Genomic DNA, 19,854 nt, shown 5'->3' with positions numbered 1-19,854 from the left:
GCTATTTTTTTGTATTTTTGATAGAGATAGAGTTCCACTATGTGGAACCATATTTGAGCCCAAACTGGTCTCAAACTCCTAACCTCAAGTGATCCACCAGCCTTGGCCTCCCAAAGTGCTGGGATTACAGGCATGAGCCACTGTGCCCAACCTACATGTGGTTCTTTAGATTTAAATCTAATAAAATAGGTGCCAGGACCATTCGATGGGGAAAGAATGGTCTTCTCAACTAATGGTGCTGGAACAACTGAATATTCACATCCAAAGAATGAAGTTGGACCGCTACCTCACACTTTATACAAAAATTCACTCAAAATGGATCAGAAACCTAAATATAAGAGCTCCAACTATATAACTAAACATCTAGAAGAAAACATAAAGAGTAAATCTTCATGACCTTGAATTAGGCCAAGATTCTTAGATGTGACACCAAAACCACAAATAACAATAACAACTACAAAATAGATAAATTGGACATGATCAAAATGGAAACTTCTGGCCAGGCACAGTGGCTCACGCCTGTAATCACAACACTTTGGGAGGCCAAGGTGGGAGCATTGCTTAAGGCCAGGAGTTTGAGATCAGCCTGGGCAACAAAGTAAGACCCCATCTCCACAAAAAATTTGAGAATTACCCAGGTGTGCTGGCACACACCTGTAATACCAGCTACTCAGGAGGGTGGGATGGGAGGATCACTTGAGCCTGGGAGTTTGAGGCTGCAGTGAGCCATAATCACACCACTGAACTCCAGCCTGAGTGACAGAGTGATACCCTATCTCTAAAAATTAAAAAAAAAAAAAAAAAAGGTCCATCAATACAATGGAGTATTATTCAGCTGAACTATGCTTCAACATGGGTGAACCTTGAGAACATAATGCTAACTGAAAAAAAGGCAGACAAAAATGACCACATATCATATGATTACATTTATATGAAATGTCCAGAACAGGCAAATCCATGGAGACAAAAAGCAAATCACTGGTTGCACAGGGTTGGACAGATGAGGGGCTTGGAAGATGATGGCCAAGTGGTGAGAATTTCTTTTTCAGGTGATGAAATGTTCTAAAATTGATTGTAGTAATAGTTGTACGACTCTGATTATACTAAGAGCCATTGAATTGTACACTTTAAGTGGGTGAATTGTATGGCATGTGAATCATATCTCAGTAAAGCTGTTTTTTGTTTTTTTTTTTTGTTTTTTTTGAGACGGAGTCTCGCTCTGTTGCCCAGGCTGGAGTGCAGTGGCCAGATCTCAGCTCACTGCAAGCTCCGCCTCCTGGGTTTACACCATTCTCCTGCCTCAGCCTCCCGAGTAGCTGGGACTACAGGCGCCCGCCACCTCGCCTGGCTAGTTTTTTGTATTTTTTAGTAGAGACGGGGTTTCACCAGGTTAGCCAGGATGATCTCGATCTCCTGACCTGGTGATCTGCCCGTCTCGGCCTCCCAAAGTGCTGGGATTACAGGCTTGAGCCACCGCGCCCGGCTGGTTTTTTTTTTTTTTTTTTAAAGGCTGGGCACAGTGGCTCATGCCTGTAACCCCAGCACTTTGGGAGGCCAAGGCAGGCGGATCACCTGAGGTCAGGAGTTCGAGGCCAGCCTGGCCAACATTGCGAAACCCTGTCTCTACTAAAAATACAAAAAAAATAGCCAGGCATGGTGGCGGGTGCCTCTAGTCCCAGACACTTGGGAGGCTGAGACAGGAGAATCACTGGAACCCGGGTAGTGGAGGTAGCCGTGAGCCAAGATCACACCATTGCACTCCAGCCTAGGCAATAAGAGCGAGACTCTGTCTCAGGAAAAAAAAAAAAAAAAGCAACACAAGGAGAAAAAGAATTAAATGAACTAAAACATTTAGTTCTTCATTTGCCCCGGCAACATTTCAAGTCACCACATGTGGCCAGTGGCTACCATATTGGACAGTGCAGAGAATAATTCCATCATCACAGAAAGTCCTATTGGCCAGCCCTGCCCTGAAGCCATGGTTCTCAACCAGGAGAAACTCCCCGACCCCGGCCCCCAGGGCATTTGGCAATGTCTGGAGACTTTTTTTTTTTTTTTTTTAGACAGAGTTTGTCCCCCAGGCTGGAGTGCAGTGGCACAATCATGGCTCACAGCCTCAACCTCCTGGGCTCAAATGACCTTCCCACCTCAGTGTTCCGAGTAGTTAGGGCCACAGGTATGCACCACCGCACGTGGCTAATCTTTTAAGAAATTTTTGTAGAACCCACTATGTTGCCCAGTCTGGTCTCAAACTCCTGGCCTCAAGCCATCCTCCTGCCTCTGCCTCCCAGTGTTGGGATCACGGGCATGAGCCACCACACATGGCCAGATGTGCAGGTTTATTATAATAACTTCCAGCAGGTGGAAGTAGAGTGTGTCTGTCTAACAAAGCAGGTGAAAATGAAGTGTCCAGGGGAAAGGCACCTTTTCCTAATCCCCGAGGCACCCTAAGGACTAGTGGTGACCCTGCATGACCCTGCAGGCTTCATGAAGCCTGGTTATGTGTGCATCAGCTTCAGTGATTGGGTCTCAACATGGGTATGAGTTTGCACCAACATGACCCTCGGGGCCCAGGTGACACTAACCCAGCCTAGACTTGATTCCTCTGCCAACCTACCAAGCTCATCCACAGCATTGACGTCAGCATGGCTGGCGATAAGCTCTTCCACCATGCCCTCTACTGCCAGGCGGGCCGCCAGGATCAGTGCCGTTGAGCCATCCGCCATGCGGGCATCCAAGTCTGTAGAGCGGTTTCGGATGAGAATCTAGGACAGAGTGGATGCAGCAGGAGGAGTCATGGCAGGAACAGAGGAATCAAGAACACTCCTAAGTCCCATGAAGTCTCCAACCCCCACACCCCAACCCCTGAAATTGGTGAGGTTCAGAGAGCAGCTGCTTGACAGCTACTGTACTCCCATATATCCCCATTTTCCAAATGAGAAAAAATGAGCTCTGAAAGGCAGAACTGGGGCTCAAATCCAGGTAAGTCTAAAGCCTGCCCCAGCTCCGAAGTCCAGAGGGTGTGCCTGTCTCACCTGGAAGACACCCTGGGCATCGGCTGTGACAGCTGTGTGCAGGGGAGTGCGGCCTGAGTGGTCCTGGGCATTGGTGTCTGCCCCAGCATCCAGCAGCCGCTTGGCCGCGTCAGCACGGGCATAACGGGCAGCCAGGTGCAAAGCAGTCTCGCCAGTACGGTCAGTCCGTGCCCCAAGCTGAGCCCCCTGGCAGATTAGGTCGGAGATGATGCTAGCTGATGTGTCATCTGCCTCATCCTCTTCAGTTGGCATCGGCTCCAGGGCCCCCCCACAGAAGGAAGCCAGCATTAGTGGGGTGAAGCCATCTGCGGGGACAGGAGTGTGTCAGCAGGAAGGTAAACACAGGGCCTTTTCCAGGAAATGTTATCAAGGGCACCCCATTAGGAGCTAATAGGACACATGGAAGAATGTGGATTGGCAGATCCTCCTGTCTGCACACCCACACCCAGGATGAGGATTCGTGGGCATGTGATTTATCACAGAATGACTCCTAGGGTGCGGAACACAGGACAAGGGACTCTGGGAGTCAAGCAAGTGTGCAACCTCCAGTAAATTCCCAAAGGGTTATTCCACCCTGATCCTGCACAGGGACTCTGGAACATGCATTGTACTCCAGAGTTCTAATCCAGTTCAAGGTAAAGAAACTATCCCCCTCATACCATGCATCCACTGGTTAGGAGCTGCCCCTTTCTGCCAATTCATTTCAGTATTTTAAAAGGAAAAAAAAAAAGAGCTGCCCCCAGGGACATAAAATCCCAGGCACTTCAGGCCCCAGTAGCCAGAGGGACTTCAAAAGAGAGCCACAAGTACAGGCCATTTGGAGCAAAAGCAAAATGAAGCTAAGGCAGGAATGCCCTGAAACATAGCAAAGATGGATCTGAGAGGATCAAACAACATAGACTGCTACACTGCACACACTGTACACAAGCACTTGTCCTCGTTTTTCTTAGGGAGCCACTTGCATCCAGTTCTCCATTCTCAAGTCCTGGGTAGAGACACACCTCCCCGCTGCCCCTCCTACCCTCGCCCGCTCAAGGGCAGGTAAGGGAATCAGGCTTGGTCAATTTGCATATTCCAGCCCCCTGGTCATACTGATTGGCTCAAGGATGAGCATGTGACCCTAGTCTGTCCAATCAGAATACATCCTGAGACTTCTGCTGGCACATTAGGAAGATTTCATAAGATTGGAGTCAAAGGGTAGAGAAGGGAAAAATGAGTCCTGGATCTAAATGTGCCACTTTTAGTTACATAAGTCAATAAATCCCTTGTTTTACTTAAGCTAGCTCGAGTTGGACCTTTGTCACTTCCAACCAAGAGTGTTGCTGAACACACACCCTTCACAGAAGCTTACAGACTCCACCAGTTCTTCCCAAAACACAGACTCAGAAATAACCTCTTCCAGGTAGGATGGGTGAGGGGCATCCCTTTGGGAGGGGCACTGTCACTGACCTGGGCCACGCACATTGACATCCATGCCATCAGCATCTGCGTCGCCCTGTGGTGGTGTCAGCGCCATGGCTGGTGCCACGCGGATGTCAGCAGCAACCAGATGGTGTTGAGTCCACTGACGGCAATCCACAGCCTCCTCAGCCCCCATGCCCAGCTCCTCTACCTGGAGGGGCAGGCACCCGGAATCTCAGATCTCACCCTTTGGCTCTGGGGAGAGCCGCTGCTAGGGATGGGGCTGAGCATTCCTACAGGTTTCTCTTTAGGAGATACACACAGAGCCCTGGGAAATCATTACCATCTGCTTGGTTTTTTGTTTGTTTGTTTGTTTTTGAGGCAGAGTCTCGCTCTGTCGCCCAGGCTGGAGTGCAGTGGCATGATCTCGGCTCACTGCAACCTCCGCCTCCCGGGTTCAAGTGATTCTCCTGCCTCAGCCTCCGGAGTAGCTGGGATTACAGGCACATGCCACCGTGTCTGGCTAATTTTTTGTATTTTTAGTAGAGACGGGGTTTCACCATGTTGGCCAGACTGGTCTCGAACTCCTGACCTCAAGTGATCCGCCCCTCTCAGCCTCCCAAAGTGCTGGGATTAACAGGAAATCAATGTGTGCCACAGCCCAGGATGCTAATAAAAGGAAGACACAAGATTTCTTTCTTTCTTTTTTTTTTTTTTTTTGTCTTTTTAAGTAATAAATGGCTTTAGTTATTTATGTATATATATTTTTAGAGACTGAGTCTCACTGTGTCACTCAGGCTGGAGTGCAGTGGTGCAATCATACCTCACTGCAGCCTCAACTTCCCGGTCTCAAATGATCCTCCCACCTCAGCGGCCCGAGTAGCCGGCACTATAAGCACACAGTATAAGCAGCTTGGGATAGTATCTGATCCAGGTTCAAGTTCCAACCCCGCCCCTTAGTAGATGGAAGTCTCTGGGCAAATCACATTAAAGCTCTGAGCTTCTCATTGGCAAAATCAGGATGACGCAGTCATTCCACCATGCTAAGATACCACCACAATTACATTGGGCCACCCTTTTAATACCTCTGATACCTGCTTTGGGATGGGAAAGCAGAAAGAAAAGTCTGGGCTGGGCGCGGTGGCTCACGCCTTTAATCTCAGCACTTTGGGAGGCCGAGGCGGGAGGATCACAAGGTCAGGAGATCGAGACTATCCTGGCTAATACGGTGAAACCCCGTCTCTACTAAAAACACACAAAAAAATTAGCCGGGTGTGGTGGCAGGTGCCTGTAGTCCCAGCTACTCGGGAGGCTGAGGCAGGAGAACGGCATGAACCCGGGAGGCGGAACTTGCAGTGAGCCGAGATCGCGCCACTGCACTCCAGCCAGAGCGACAGAGCAAGACTCCGTCTGAAAGAAAGAAAAGAAAGAAAAAAAGAACGAAAAGAAAGAAAGAAAGAGAGAAAGAGAGAAAAGTCTGGGTTGAGCAAATGTTTTTATCTGTCCACTGTAATAGATGCCTCCATTTCACAACATTAAAATATGGACAGAAGAAGGGAGTTTGTAAATTGAAGTATATGTCAATAGCTACTTTATAGGGTCCTCAAAGAGATGAAATAAGATGTTTCATGTGCATTAGAGATATTCAGTGGGTGCCTCAGTAATGCTAGCAAGGGTCTGTATGGACTGAATTGTGCCCCTTCTAAAAATCATACACTGGCCAGGCATGGTGGTTCACGCCTGTAATCCCAACACTTTGGGAGGCCGAGGCGGGCAGATCACTTGAGGTCAGGAGTTTGAGACCAACCTGGCCAACATGGTGAAACCCCGTCTCTACTAAAAATACTAAAATTAGCCGGGCATGGTAGAACATGCCTATAATCCCAGCTACTTGGGAGGCTGAGGCAGGAGAATCGCTTGAATCTGGAAGGTGGAGGCTGCAGCAAGCCAAGATCACGCCACTGCACTCCAGCCTCAGCAACGGAGTGAGACCTGGTCTCAAAAAAATAAAAATAAAAATAAAAATCATACTCTAAAACCCTAAATCATATATAAAACTTCCATGTGCCTGCATTTGGAGATACGACTTTTTTTTTTAGACAGAGTCTTGCTCTGTTACCCAGGCTGGAGTGCAGTGGTGCAATCATAGCTCACTGCAGCCTCCAACTCCTGGACTCAAGCAATCCTTCTGCCTCAGCCTCCCAAGTAGCTGAAATTACAGGTGCAAGCCACCAAGCCTGGTGAGACAGGGCCTTTAAGGGGGTAATTAAGGTTATATGAGGTTATAAATGTGGGACCCTAATCCAATAGGATAGGTATCCTTACAAGAAGAGGATGGGGTACCAGATCTCTCTCTCTCTCTCTCTCTCTCTCTCTCTCTTTCCTCTGTGTACACAGAGGAAAGGCCATGTGAGGCTACAGTGAGAAGGCAGCCATCTGCAAGCCAGGAAGAGAGCCCTCATCAGGAACCAACCCTGATGGCACCTTGGGCTTAGACTTCCAACCTCCAGAACCGTGAAAAAACAAATTTCTATTGTTTGAGTCACCCATGCTGCAGTTTTTTTTTGTTTTTTTGTTTTTTTTTTTGAGACGGAGTTTGCTCTTGTTGCCCAGTCTGGAGTGCCGGGTTCAAGGGACTCTCCTGCCTCAGCCTCCCAAGTAGCTGGGATTACAGGCACCCACCACCATGCCCAGCTCATCTTTTGTATTTTTAGTAGAGATGGGGTTTCACCATTTTGGTCAGGCTGGTCTCAAACTCCTGACCTCAGGTGATCCACCTCTGTGGGATTTTTTAATGGCAGCCACAGCTGACTCATACTGAACCCAGGGCATGACTGCATGAAATGGTGCTAAGAACTGGCTCAGAGCACTTCCAGGCTAATCCCATGCTGGACAAAATAGGAACTGACAGAGATAAGGCAGACTCACTCTCTGGGATTGGGGGACACCTTCAGAAAGAGTGCAGGCTGGCCAGGACCCAGGATCCTGGCTGGGGAGGGGCAGGACGGAGTGAAAGATTTTCCACCTGCCCAGAGGGACCCTTGGGGCCCCAGTGGCAAATCTCCTCCTCCCTCTGAGGTCACAGAACCACACTAAGAAGAAAACAGCATTGCAGGCCGGGCGCGGTGGCTCAAGCCTGTAATCCCAGCACTTTGGGAGGCCGAGATGGGTGGATCACGAGGTCAGGAGATCAAGACCATCCTGGCTAACACAGTGAAACCCCGTTTCTACTAAAAAATACAAAAAAACTAGCCGGGCGAGGTGGCGGGCGCCTGTAGTCCCAGCTACTCGGGAGGCTGAGGCAGGAGAATGGCCTGAACCCGGGAGGCGGAGCTTGCAGTGAGCTGAGATCCGGCCACTGCACTCCAGCAAGGGGGACAGAGTGAGACTCCGTCTCAAAAAAAAAAAAAAAGAAAAAAGAAAACAGCATTGCAAAGCTGTGACTATTCTCTGGAGCTAGGGAGGCGGGGACAGCGGTGGCATCCCCTGATTACACCCATCATCCATTGGGGACCCCACCCAGTACCCTGAGGGGAGGGGCCAGAAGAGGGGGCAAAGCTCAGAAGAGGGGGCAGTACCTTCAGCCGCTTGGCCTCTGGGCACTCTGTGTCCATCCAGTCTGTGGCCACCTCCCCCATCAGGCTCTCACCCTTGGCCATGTTCCTGGCAGACAATGGGAAGAGGGGATGTGAGAGGGGACACTAGAGGTGTCCAGCCGGGAAGGAGGATTTGAGGTGGGGTCAGAGGTATGAGTCAGGTCAAGGCGGGGTCCAGGGCTCACAAGGTCCCCGTAGTCAGGGACAGGGAGAGAGCAGGGTTCTCACTTCATGCCCAGCGCATCTTGGCCCACGGGTTCCCGCCGGCCCTTGTGACCAGCGGCCACGTCCTTGTGCAGTGAGAAGCCCTCAGGGAACCAGAGGGTGCTGTGCTCGCGCTTGCGCCGGGCCACCATGACGCCCAGGACGAGGATGACCAGCAGCAAGACGGCACCCGCCACTAGCAGAGGCAGCAGCGGGACGCTGGGTTCTGGAGGCTCCAGCGGCTCCCCTAAGAGTAGGAAGCAAGGGGCGGGGCTTCAGTCGAGGGCGGGGCTTTGGCATCAGGGCGGGGCTTCGGCTGCCCCCAGCTTGGTCCCCGCCACCCCCTCCCCAAGGCCAGGGTCGCACCCCGCACGTCCCGCAGTGGGTAGGGGAAGTCCAGGCGCTCCACTGCTGACAGCGCTCCCAGGTAGTCAGCAGCGCTCTGGGCATCGGGGAAGCAGTGATCATTCTCAGGCGACTGCAGGCAGAGCCGGTTATCAATCTCCAGCATCACTACCGACCTGCGGGGACAGCAGGGAGGGACCAGAGAGTTCAAGAATTGCCTGATGCACCCCCTGGCACCAAGTCCCACCTTCCCTCCCCAGCGCCTGGCTCTTCACCCACAGGTTTCCATGACCCACCTGCAACCACCTGGCATCCAACCGCACTGCACCCCCAAAACGTATCTTGCTGTGGTCAGCAGTCCCCCCAGAGCCGTGAATCCAGTGGATATTGTTTTTTGGTGTTGCACCCAGGCTGGAGTGCAGTGGTGCTATCTGGGCTCACTGCAACTTCCCCTCCTGGATTCAAGCGATTCCCCTGCCTCAGCCTCCCGAGTAGCTGGGATTACAGGCATGCGCCACCACGCCCAGCTAATTTTTTTGTATTTTTAGAAGAGATGGGGTTTTACCATGTTGGCAAGGCTGGTGTTGAACTCCTGACCTCAGGTGATCCTCCTGCCTTGGCCTCCCAAACTGCTGGGATTACAGGTGTGAGCTGCCATGCCCAGCCTGTTTTTTTTTTGTTCGTTTGTTCTGTTTTGTTTTGTTTTTTGAGACAGCCTCACTCTGTCGCCCAGATTGGAGCACAGTGGTGAAATCACAGCTCACTGTAGCCTTGATCTCCCGGCCTCAAGCAATCTTTCCACCTCATTCTCCCAAAGAGCTGGGATCACAGGCATGTGCCACCATACCTGGTTAATTTTTTTTTTTTTTTTTTTTTTTTTGGTGTGGGGCGTGGGGGATACAGACTGGATCTCACTATGTTGCCCAGGCTAGTCTTGAACTCCTAGGCTCAAGCAATCCTCCCACCTCAGCCTCCCCAAAGTGCTGGGTTTACAGGCCTGGGCCACTACGCCCAGCTAATGGACATTGTTTGTTTTTTGTTTTTTGTTTTTGAGATGAAGTCTCCCTCTGTCGCCAGGCTGGAGTGCAGTGGCGCAATCTCAGCTCACTGCCACCTCCGACTCCCTGGTTCAAGTGATTCTCTGCCTCAGCCTCCCGAGTAGCTGGAATTGCAGGCAGGTGCTACCATGCCCAGCTAATTTTTGTATTTTTAGTAGAGATGGGGTTTCACCGTGTTGGCCAGGGCATTGTTGTTTGTTTGTTAGTTTGTGTGTTTTTTGTTTTTTGAGATAGAGTTTCACTCTTCTTGCCCAGGCTGGAGTGCAATAATGCGATCTCGGCTCACCACAACCTCTGCCTCCCAGGTTCAGGCGATTCTCCTGCCTCAGTCTCTTGCGTAGCTGGGATTACAGGCATGCGCCACCACGCCCCAGGAATTTTGTATTTTTAGTATACACAGAGTTCCTACATGTTGGTCAGGCTGGTCCCGAGGCCGAGGTGGGAGAATTGCGAGGTCAGGAGATCGAGACCATCCTGGCTAACACGGTGAAACCCCGTCTTACTAAAAATACAAAAAAAAAACTAGCCGGGTGTGGTGGTGGGGGCCTGTAGTCCCAGCTACTGGGGAGGCTGAGGCAGGAGAATGGCGTGAACCCGGGAGGCGGAGCTTGCAGTGAGCTGAGATCACGCCACTGCACTCCAGCCCCAGCGACAGAGCGACACTATGTCTCAAAAAAAAAAAAAAAAAAAAAGAGATGGGTGTCTTGCTATGTTGCCCAGGCTAGATTTGAATTCCTGGGCTCAAGCGATCCTCCAAGTAGCTGGGACTACAGAAATACACCATTGTGCCCGGCTTTATCTTCCATGTCTTTAAGAAGAAGAAAATTAGCCCGGCGTGGTGGCGGGTGCCAGTAATCCCAGTTACTCTGGAGGCTGAGGCAGAGAATTGCTTGGACGCGGGAGGCGGAGGTTGCAGTGAGCCGGGCAGCCTGGGCGACAGCGAGAGACTCTGTCTCAAAAAAAAAAAAAAAAAAGAAGAAGAAGAGAAAAACCCTACACATGTCTTTAACTACTCTGCTCAGCCATTTAGCAACCTGCCTCCCCAGGAGTCAGCGCGAGACCTGGGCAATTCTACCCCAGAAGCACTAGCTCCATCTGGAGGCATTTTTTGCTCGTCACAGCCAGGAGGCGGTGCTCCTGACATCTGGTGGTAAAGGCATTAAGTGAAATGAAACACACAAGACCTGGATCAACCGCATCTCTCCTCTCCCCAGCCACGGCGGCTCTTCCAGGTGGGATCACTCACCCGATCACCTCGGGGGCCAGCTCCCGACGGGCCCGGGGTTCGGAGCCAGGACTGGGCCGGTGGTAAGGGAAGACCATGGCCTGGCCGTGCGCGTCCAGGCGGAAGCGCAGCGAGGTGCGCAGGATGGCGCTGAGTCGCTGCAGAAAGTCGGCGCTGGAACGCAGTAGCTCCTCCGGCGGCAGCAGCACTGTGAGCACCAGCACGCCGCGGGCCAGCAGGGCCGGCACCTCGCTGGCGCAGTCCAGCCCATCCCAGCCGCACTCCTCCGTGTTGCAGCCCTGGTCGCAGCGGCCGTCCGCAAAGTGGTCTGCGCAGTACTTCTCGTACACCGGGCTGGTGGGGAAGGGTGAGGCAGAGAGGGGCGGGATCAGGGGTCAGAAGAGAGGATCCCCCTCCATGCATTCACACCATAGAGCACAAAGACTCCAGATAAGGCTTGCACAGGGGACTGGAATGTATGGACCGATGTCAGGCTTTCTGCAAATCTTGTCATTCACTGGACAATTTTTTTTTTTTTTTTTTTTTTGAGACGGAGTCTTGCTCTGTCGCCCAGGCCGTAATGCAGTTAACATGATCTCTCGGCTCACTGCAGCCTCCACCTCCCTGGTTCCAGCAATTCTCCCACCTCAGCCTCCCAAGTAACTGGGATTACCGGCATGCACCACCACACCCGTCTAATTTTTGTATTTTTAGCAGAGACAGGGTTTTACCATGCTGGTCAGGCTGCCGTTGAACTCCTGACCTCAGGTAATCCACCTGCCTCGGCCTCCCAAAGTGCTGGGATTACAGGCATAAGCCACCGTGCCTGGCCCTTGATACTTTTTTTTTAATTGATTGATTGAAATGAGGTCTTGCTCTGTTGCCCAGGCTGGAGTGCAGTGGTGTGATCATAGCTCTCTGGAGTCTCAAACTCCTGGACCCAAATGATCCTCCCTCCTCAGTCTCCCAAGTGGCTGGGACTACAAGCCCACACCACACTCTGGGCCTCACTGGCTAACTATTAATTAATCAGTAAATACTGGCCGGGTGCAGTGGCTCACGCCTGTAATCCCAGCACTTTGGGAGGCCGAGATGGGCGGATCACGAGGTCAGGAGATCGAGACCATCCTGACTAACACGGTGAAACCCTGTCTCTACTAAAAATACAAAACTTAGCGGGGCACGGTGGCGGGCGCCTGTAGTCCCAGCTACACGGGAGGCTGAGGCAGGAGAACGGCGTGAACCCGGGAGGTGGAGCTTGCAGTGAGCTGAGATCCGGCCACTGCACCCTAGCCTGGGCAACTGAGCGAGACTCCGTCTCAAAAAAAAAAAAAAAAATCGGTAAATACTAACTGACTGACTGCCATGTGTTGAGCACTGCTGCAGGCACAAGAATAAGGTCCAGCCACAATTCCTGGCCCACGTGCAGCTAGCATTTCACTGGGTGAAGACAGACAGTAAGGGAGATACATGAGCCAAATATACAGCATCTCTATTACTCATCAATAAAATAAAAATACAGGCTGGGTGCGGTGGCTCATGCCTGTAATCCCAGCACTTTGGGAGGCCGAGGTGTACGGATCACCTGAGGTCACAAGTTCTAGGTCAGCCTGGCCAACATGGTGAAACCCCATCTCTACTACAAATACAAAAATTAGTCAGGCGTGGTGGCTGGTGCCTGTAATCCCAGCTACTCAGGAAGCTGAGGCAGGAGAATAGCTTGAACCCAGGAGGTGAAGGTTGCAGTGAGCCAAGATCACACCACTGTACTCCAGCCTGGGCAATGGGAGAGAAATCCTGTCTCAAAAAAAAAAAAAAAATATATATATATATATATACACACACACACACATGAGAACATGCACACACATAGTGCTGGATGGAATTAAATGCTAAGAAGAAAAATAAAGCAGAGGAAGGGCTGGGGGTGATCAGGGAGGTGCTCACTGAGAAGGTACCACCATTTCAGCAAAGACTTGAAGGAGGTGAGAGAGGAACCATGTGGGGGAAGGGAACAGCCAGGCAGTAGGAACAGCTTGTGCAAAGGCCCTGATGTGGGATCAAGCCTGGGGTATCTGGGGAACAGCTGAGAGGCCAGGGTGGCTGGAGCAGAGTGACTGGGGGGGAAGCAGAGAAGTTGGGGATATGGAGATTAATGAGGTGAAGGGTTCCAAGTGGACAGAGAGGTACACAGAGGAACAGAAGGGGCAGGGTGTAGGAATGGACAGATGGACTGCCTAGGACAGACAGAGAGAGGGGCAGAAGAGGGGCAGAGACAGTCAGGGGCAGACACAAAACAGATAGACAGCCATACAGAGGAGCAAAAAGATTGCATGGATGGACAGATTCAGCCCAAGGATGGACAAGCAGGGGTGCCGCATACACAGAGGAATAAAAGGAATTTTATTTCTTTTTTTTTTTTTTTTTTTTGAGACGGAGTCTCGCTCTGTTGCCCAGGCTGGAGTACAGTGGCCGGATCTCAGCTCACTGCAAGCTCTGCCTCCCGGGTTTTTACGCCATTCTCCTGCCTCAGCCTCCCGAGTAGCTGGAACTACAGGCGCCCGCCACCTCGCCCGGCTAGTTTTTTGTATTTTTTTTTAGTAGAGACGGGGTTTCACCGTGTTAGCCAGGATGGTCTCGATCTCCTGACCTCGTGATCCGCCCGTCTCGGCCTCCCAAAGTGCTGGGATTACAGGCTTGAGCCACCGCGCCCGGCCAGGAATTTTATTTCTTTTATTTATTTATTTATTTATTTATTTATTTATTTATTTATTTATTTATTTATTTATTTTTGGTGAGACGGAGATTTACTCTTGTTGCCCAGACTGGAGTGCAATGGCATGATCTCAGTGATTCTCTTGCCTCGGCCTCCCAAGTAGCTGGGATTACAGGCATGTGCCATCACGCCCGGCTAATTTTGTATTTTTAGTAGAGACAGGGTTTCACCGTGTTGCCCAGGTTGATCTCGAACTCCTGACCTCAGGTGATTTGCCCACCTCTGCCTCCCAAATGCTGGGATTACAGGCGTAAGCCACTGTGCTCGGCTGATAAAAAAAATTCTTAGGTCAGGTGCGATGGCTCAGGCCCATAATCCCAGCACTTCGAGAGGCTAAGCTGGGTGGATCGCTTTGAGCTCAGGTGTTCAAGATTAGCCTGGACAATACGGTGAAACCCCATCTCTTTAAAAAAGCACAAAAGTTACCCGGGCGCTGTGGCTCACACCTGTGGTCCCAGCTCCTCGGGAGGCTGAGGTGTGAGGATTACTTGAGCCCAGGAGGTAGAGGTTGCAGTGAGCTGAGATCACGTCACTGCACTCCAGCCTGGGCCACAGAGCAAGACTCTGTCAAAAAAAAAAAAAAAAAAAAAAAGGTGCCAGGTGCAGTGGCTCACGCCTGTAATTCCAGCACTTTGGGAGGCCGAGGCGGGCGGATCACGAGGTCAGGAGTTCGCGACCAACCTGGCCAATATGGTGAAACCCTGTCTCTAATAAAAATACAAAAAAAAAAAAAAAAAAAAAAAATTAACCAGGCGTGGTGGCAGGCACCTGTAGTCCCAGCTACTTGGGAGGCTGAGGCAGGAGAATCGCTTGAACCCAGGAGGCGGAGCTTGCAGTGAGCGGAGATCAAGCCCCTGCACTCCAGCCTGGGCAAGAGAGCGGGACTCAGTCTCAAAAAAAAAAAAAAAGGAATTCGGCTGGGCACGGTGGCTCACGCCTGTAATCTCAGCTATTTCAGAGGCTGAGGCAAGAGAATCACTTGAACCTGGGAGGCAGAGGTTGCAGTGAACCGAGATCGCGAAACTGCACTCCAGCCTGGGCCACAGAGCAAGACTCCGTCTTGCGGGGGGGAAAAAAAAGAAAAAGAAATTATTGGATGGAGAAAAGGGCAGACAAACGGGGCAGAGAAGTGCATACGCAGATAGAAACAAGAACAAGATAGGCAGGACACATGGATGAACAGACAGACGGACAGACACATGGGACACAATGATGGGCAGATAGGGTGCACAGAGAAACAGACCGGGCAAGTGGGTGGGCAGGTAGAAAGAGAGGCAGGGCCCATGGACAGACAGACTGGGATGGATGCATAGATGGATCGATCGGGTGGATGGGCTCACTTGCAAGTGCGCTCGCGGCCACCGGCGTGGCAGTCGAAGTTGTCGTAGAGGCAGGCGGGCGAGCTGCAGGCGGGGTCGCAGCGGCTGTTGTTGAAGAGGCGCCAGCACTGTAGCGCCTCGCACTGCCGCCAGGGGTCGCCCACGCTCAGCGAGCAGTCGCCGCCGTCCCAGCCGCAGCCCGGGCTGTTGCACTCGCGGTCGCAGCGCTGGTCCCCGCGCTTGGCCTGGCAGGCGGCGCGCGGGCACCGCGGCTCCTCCGAGACCTCGGGTGCCGCGGCGGGCGCCTCGCAGCGCGGCCCGGTCCAACCCTGCGCGCAAGCGCAGCGGAAGAAGGGCGCGAGCGGCGCGGGGCGGCAGGAGCCCCCGTGGAGACAGGGGGCGGCCGCGCAGCTGGCGTTGCTGGCCCCCGGCGGCGACCCCGAGAAACTGCGGCAGGACGGCCCCGACAACCCTGGGGGGCAGGCGCAGCGCGGTCCGCGGGGCGTCTGCTGGCATGGGACGCCCACCGGGCACTGCAGCTCCCGGCAGGAGCGCGCCACCCGCTCGCAACGCGGACCCCAGAATGGCTGGGGGTCAGGTTTGGGGAGGGAGGAAAAATAGTGAAGGAGGGGAGTGGAGGGAAGGAGGAGAAGAAATGGAGGAGAGGCGAAAAGAAGAGTCAAGGGGAGAGAGGGGGAAGAGGTCAAGATTAAGGAAGGTTGAGACCCGCCCCCCACAACCTCCCCATGTCCCACCCAACCTCTCACCTTTCCACAACGGAGACCTCACCTGGCAGACACGCCCCGCCACCCCGCCACCCCGGGAGGCCACGTTCCCCGATTACCAGCCTCACCCCCTTTTTCCTTCAAACCTCCAGGAAATGTCGGGGGCGGGGGGTTCTTTGTTTTTGAGACAGAGTGTCACTCTGTCGCCAGGCTGGAGTGCAGTGGCGCGATCTCAGCTCACTGTAACCTCTGCCTCCCACGTTCAAGCGATTCTCCTGCCTCAGCCTCCCGAGTGGCTGGGATTACAGGCGGTTGCCACTACACCCGGCTAATTTTTGTATTTTTCGTAGAGACAGGGTTTCACCATGTTGCCCAGGCTAGTCTCGAACTCCTGGCCTCAAGTGATCTTCCCGCCTAGGCCTCCCAAAGTGCTGGGATTACAGGTATGAGCTACCACACCCGTTAGAAATGTCAGCATTTTCCAGAAACTCCCTTCCCTTCGAAGTTTCCCCTAAAGCCATATCCTCCTCCTAGACACCACGCCCCACTACTCCAGAGGCCACGCCCCTGCCCCGCCTCCAAAGGCCGCCACCCACACCTACCTGGGCACAGTGACAGGTGAAGGTCAGCCCACCCCCAGGACCTGGGCTAGGACGGCACTGGCCTCCATGCTGGCATGGCTGAGACTCGCAGGGAGACAGGACAGTCTGACAGCGAGGACCTGAGCAAGCAGGAACATGTAGATCAACCACAGTGGGGGAATAACAGGCCGGGTCCCAGGCCAGCCCCTTCTCCAATGCTAACCTGAGAAGCCAGCATGACAAAGACAACGGAAACCCCCGCCTGGGTCCTGCAGGCAGTCCCGGGTGTGTGCCGCGTGGCAGGCACCTGAGCGACACTCATTGATGTCTGCCTCGCAGCGCAAACCAGTGTATCCTGGGGGACAGGTGCAGCGGAAACCACCCACCAGGTCCACACAGGTGCCATTGTGTAGGCACCGGGGCCCTGAGTCCAAGGGTGGGCCTGGGCCACAGTCATCCTCATTAATCTCGCAGAGCACGCCTGGGGGAAGAAACAGGGGGTGGTCAGGAAGGAATGAAGACAGCCTCCCATCCTGTCCCCCAACTCTGGCCCTGGCATACCCAGCGTTCCCGGGGGACAGGAGCAGAGATAGCGGGCCACGAGGTCAATGCATGAACCCCCATGCTGGCAGGGCTGGGAGGCACATTCGTCCACGTCGTCCTCACAGTTCTCACCATTGTAGCCAGGAAGACACTTCAGTGGGGCAAGAGAGGGACCCACTCAGCTTAGTGTGACACAGACACAACTGGACATACCCATGAAGACACAAAGAACCCCAGCACGAAAGGACACACATGGATGTCCAGCGCACTACCAGTAGGTAATCCCAGAGCTTTGGGAGGCCGAGGTGGGCAGATCATCTGAGGTCAGGAGTTCAAGACCAGCCTGGCCAACATGGTGAAACCCCGTCTCTATGAAAACTACAAAAATTAGCTGGGCGTGGTGGTGGGTGCCTGTATTCCCAGCTATACGAGAGGCTGAGGCAGGAGAATCACCTGAACCCGGGAGGCAAAGGTTGCAGTGAGCCGAGATTGTGCCACTGCACTCCACTCTGGGCGACAGAGTGAGACCCTGTCTCAAAAAACAAACAAACACCCCAAATCTACCCAGAGTGACACCCACAGATATACCAAGAGTCACAAAAGCAAAAACTCAGACACATCTAGAGACATACACACACCAAGTCACAGATGCAGAGAAACGTGTGCCCAGACACACCCAAGCATGCCCACCCTCTCTTCCCTCTCCTGGGGAGCGCCCCCTTACCTCACACATGTAGCCCCCCATATAGCCACGGCACGTCCCCCCATGCTGGCAGGGCTGGGCCAAGCAAGGGTCCACTTCCTGCTCACAGTGGCTACCAGTACGGCCCTCTGGGCACACGCAGTAGTGGGAGCTGTCTTCATCCACACACTGCCCACCCGCCTGACACAGCTGCTCCAGCCGCACCCCTGCAAAGAGCAGAGTGGCACAGGAACAGAGGTAACCCCATACATCCCCCTTCTGCCTCCATCACACACATCTTCCAACATCCTTGCTAGAATAGGTCCACAGGATCGCACCCACACTCCATCAGGTTGTCGCACATCCTTCCAGCAGGCAAGGTCTCATCACTGACACACACACACATGCCTTCCACGCTCGCAGCAGCTCGGTCACACCCTGTAGCACATATACCATCCCTGCTGTCTCACAGTGACAGACACACACACCATCCCAGCCAGTTGTCACATGCTCACACACCCACACCACTCAGTCACACACCCCATCATGCCGCATAAGCTCTGTGGCACCCCCATTCGACTCACACTAGCAGGAGGTACCTGGAGGAGCCCCCTCCCGAGGCCCCACAGCCCCGCCCGCGTGCTCCCACTCACCGATCTGGGCTGCAGCCTCCCTGCAGGGCAGGCTTCGGATGTCACAGAGACGTCCGCTCCATCCCGGGGGACAAAGGCAATAGGCCCCAGTCTGGACGCAGCGACCCCCGTTTTGACAAGGCTGGCGGCTGCACCAATCCACCAGCGTCTGGAGAGGAAGCATTCAGAGTCAGTACTGGGGGGTAGGAGGTAGTCTGGGAGAAACTGTGCTCCAACTTGGCTTCTCCCTCCTAGGATCCCAGGCAGGCTCCTCCCCCAGGTCCCCAGTAACTCCACCCACCTGGCACTGCGGGCCCGTGAAGCTCTGGGGGCAGGTGCAGCGGAAACCAGGGTGGGCGGCGCTGCAGACGCCCCCGTGTAGGCAGGGCCGCGAGAGGCAAGGGTCTGCCTCATGTTGGCAGTGGGCTCCTGTGTAGCCGGGACGGCACAGGCAGCTGAACGAGTTCACGCCGTCCACGCAGGTCCCGCCATTGAAACAGGAGCTGGAGCGGAAGGAGTGGGAGGGAGAATCAGGCTCCGCCCCCTCACAGGCCCCGCCCTCCTTCCTGAGTCCCACTGGAAGCGCTGAGTTCCACTGGTAGCGCTGGGGACGTCTCACTCCCTGACCCTTATCTCCGCAAGAAGCTGCAGCCCCAGCAGAAGCCAGCCAAGTCCCTTAGCACCAATTCGCCAGGGACTTCAGCCCTAAGGTGAGAGCCACCTGGAGGCCATGCCCTCTCAGGCACCAGAGACTCCAAGGTGACCTCCAAACAGACGCCCTGCTCCTTCCCTGGCCCTGCCCCATTAGTCATCACAGTCCGCAGTGGGTATCAAGCTGAGGACTCCCCCTAGTCCTTGCTGTCCCCACTTCGTCCCAGGTCCCAGGCCCCATCCCAAGTCAGAGTCCCTGCGCTCCAAACAGAGGCCCCGCCCACCTGGGGCTGCAGTCGGGCAGGTCCTGTTCGCAGTGGAAGCCTCCGTAGCCCGGCGGGCAGGTGCAGGTGAAGGAAGCCACGTGGTCGGTGCAGGTGCCCGGGCCGCAGGGGTTGCTCAGGCACTCGTCCACGTCGCGGGCGCATCGTGGGCCGGCGAAACCAGGGAGGCAGGAGCAGGAAAAGGAGCCCACGCCGTCTTGGCACGAGCCACCGTTCAGGCATGGGTCTGCGGACAGGAGGAAGGCAGTCTGGTCACCTACTTTGCCCCCATTAGTCCAGTCTGACTGGGATATGCCTTGGATTGAGAAGAATTCAGGAGGAAACCAGGTTCAACTGGGATGGGGTGCATTTGATCAGAGGAATCTAAATCCATCCCCTTCTGTGGCCTTGTCCCCTCCTTTATCTGGAAACCTCACCTATGTGGCAAGGGCAGGATGTTGGGAGAACCAAAATGTCCCTTTAAGCTGCCGAGCAAATGCTGCTAATTGTGCCTGATCTAATTCCTGTGCTTGGGACAAGCCAAGGACAGTGGCCATTAGCCACATGTGGCTACTGAGTTCTTGAAATTGTGACTAAATGGAGATGTGCTATAAATGTAAAATACAAACTGGGTTTCAGATTTTGAAGACATGGTATGAAAAAAAAAATAGGCTGGGTGTGGTGGCACACACTTGTAATCCCAACATTTTGGGAGGCCAAGGTGGGCAGATCACTTGAGCTCAGGAGTTCGAGACCAACCTGGGCAACATGGCAAGACCTCATTTCTATAAAAAATACAAAAATTAGCTGGGTGTGGT

General features: G+C 53.5%; 2 protein-coding genes across 2 annotated transcripts in view; both read right to left on the bottom strand.

The window, feature by feature from the left end:
- Nucleotides 1–17,556, bottom strand: part of ILVBL (ilvB acetolactate synthase like) — a 68,554-nt gene extending 50,998 nt beyond the window's left edge. Inside the window, exon 1 of the mRNA XM_050769573.1 lies at nucleotides 17,547–17,556. The gene's annotated coding sequence lies outside the window, so the exon portion shown is untranslated. The remainder of the gene's footprint in view (nucleotides 1–17,546) is intronic.
- The window catches only part of NOTCH3 (notch receptor 3), a 41,997-nt gene that overhangs the window by 3,424 nt on the left and 18,719 nt on the right, over nucleotides 1–19,854 (bottom strand). Inside the window, exons 17-31 of the mRNA XM_050769403.1 lie at nucleotides 19,058–19,283; nucleotides 18,424–18,625; nucleotides 18,144–18,291; nucleotides 17,533–17,717; nucleotides 16,827–16,959; nucleotides 16,489–16,746; nucleotides 16,287–16,405; nucleotides 14,981–15,546; nucleotides 10,886–11,218; nucleotides 8,603–8,757; nucleotides 8,261–8,483; nucleotides 8,015–8,099; nucleotides 4,485–4,647; nucleotides 3,036–3,340; nucleotides 2,618–2,765 (exon numbers count right to left, since the gene is read on the bottom strand). Of these exons, the coding sequence (XP_050625360.1) occupies nucleotides 2,618–2,765; nucleotides 3,036–3,340; nucleotides 4,485–4,647; nucleotides 8,015–8,099; nucleotides 8,261–8,483; nucleotides 8,603–8,757; nucleotides 10,886–11,218; nucleotides 14,981–15,546; nucleotides 16,287–16,405; nucleotides 16,489–16,746; nucleotides 16,827–16,959; nucleotides 17,533–17,717; nucleotides 18,144–18,291; nucleotides 18,424–18,625; nucleotides 19,058–19,283 (3,249 nt within the window). The remainder of the gene's footprint in view (nucleotides 1–2,617; nucleotides 2,766–3,035; nucleotides 3,341–4,484; nucleotides 4,648–8,014; nucleotides 8,100–8,260; nucleotides 8,484–8,602; nucleotides 8,758–10,885; nucleotides 11,219–14,980; nucleotides 15,547–16,286; nucleotides 16,406–16,488; nucleotides 16,747–16,826; nucleotides 16,960–17,532; nucleotides 17,718–18,143; nucleotides 18,292–18,423; nucleotides 18,626–19,057; nucleotides 19,284–19,854) is intronic.

Source organism: Macaca thibetana, chromosome 19, assembly GCF_024542745.1.
Source record: "Macaca thibetana thibetana isolate TM-01 chromosome 19, ASM2454274v1, whole genome shotgun sequence".
NCBI classification, from domain to species: domain Eukaryota; kingdom Metazoa; phylum Chordata; class Mammalia; order Primates; family Cercopithecidae; genus Macaca; species Macaca thibetana.
The sequence above is the reverse complement of the archived record's forward strand: the minus strand, read 5'-3'. Positions and strand labels throughout refer to the sequence as shown.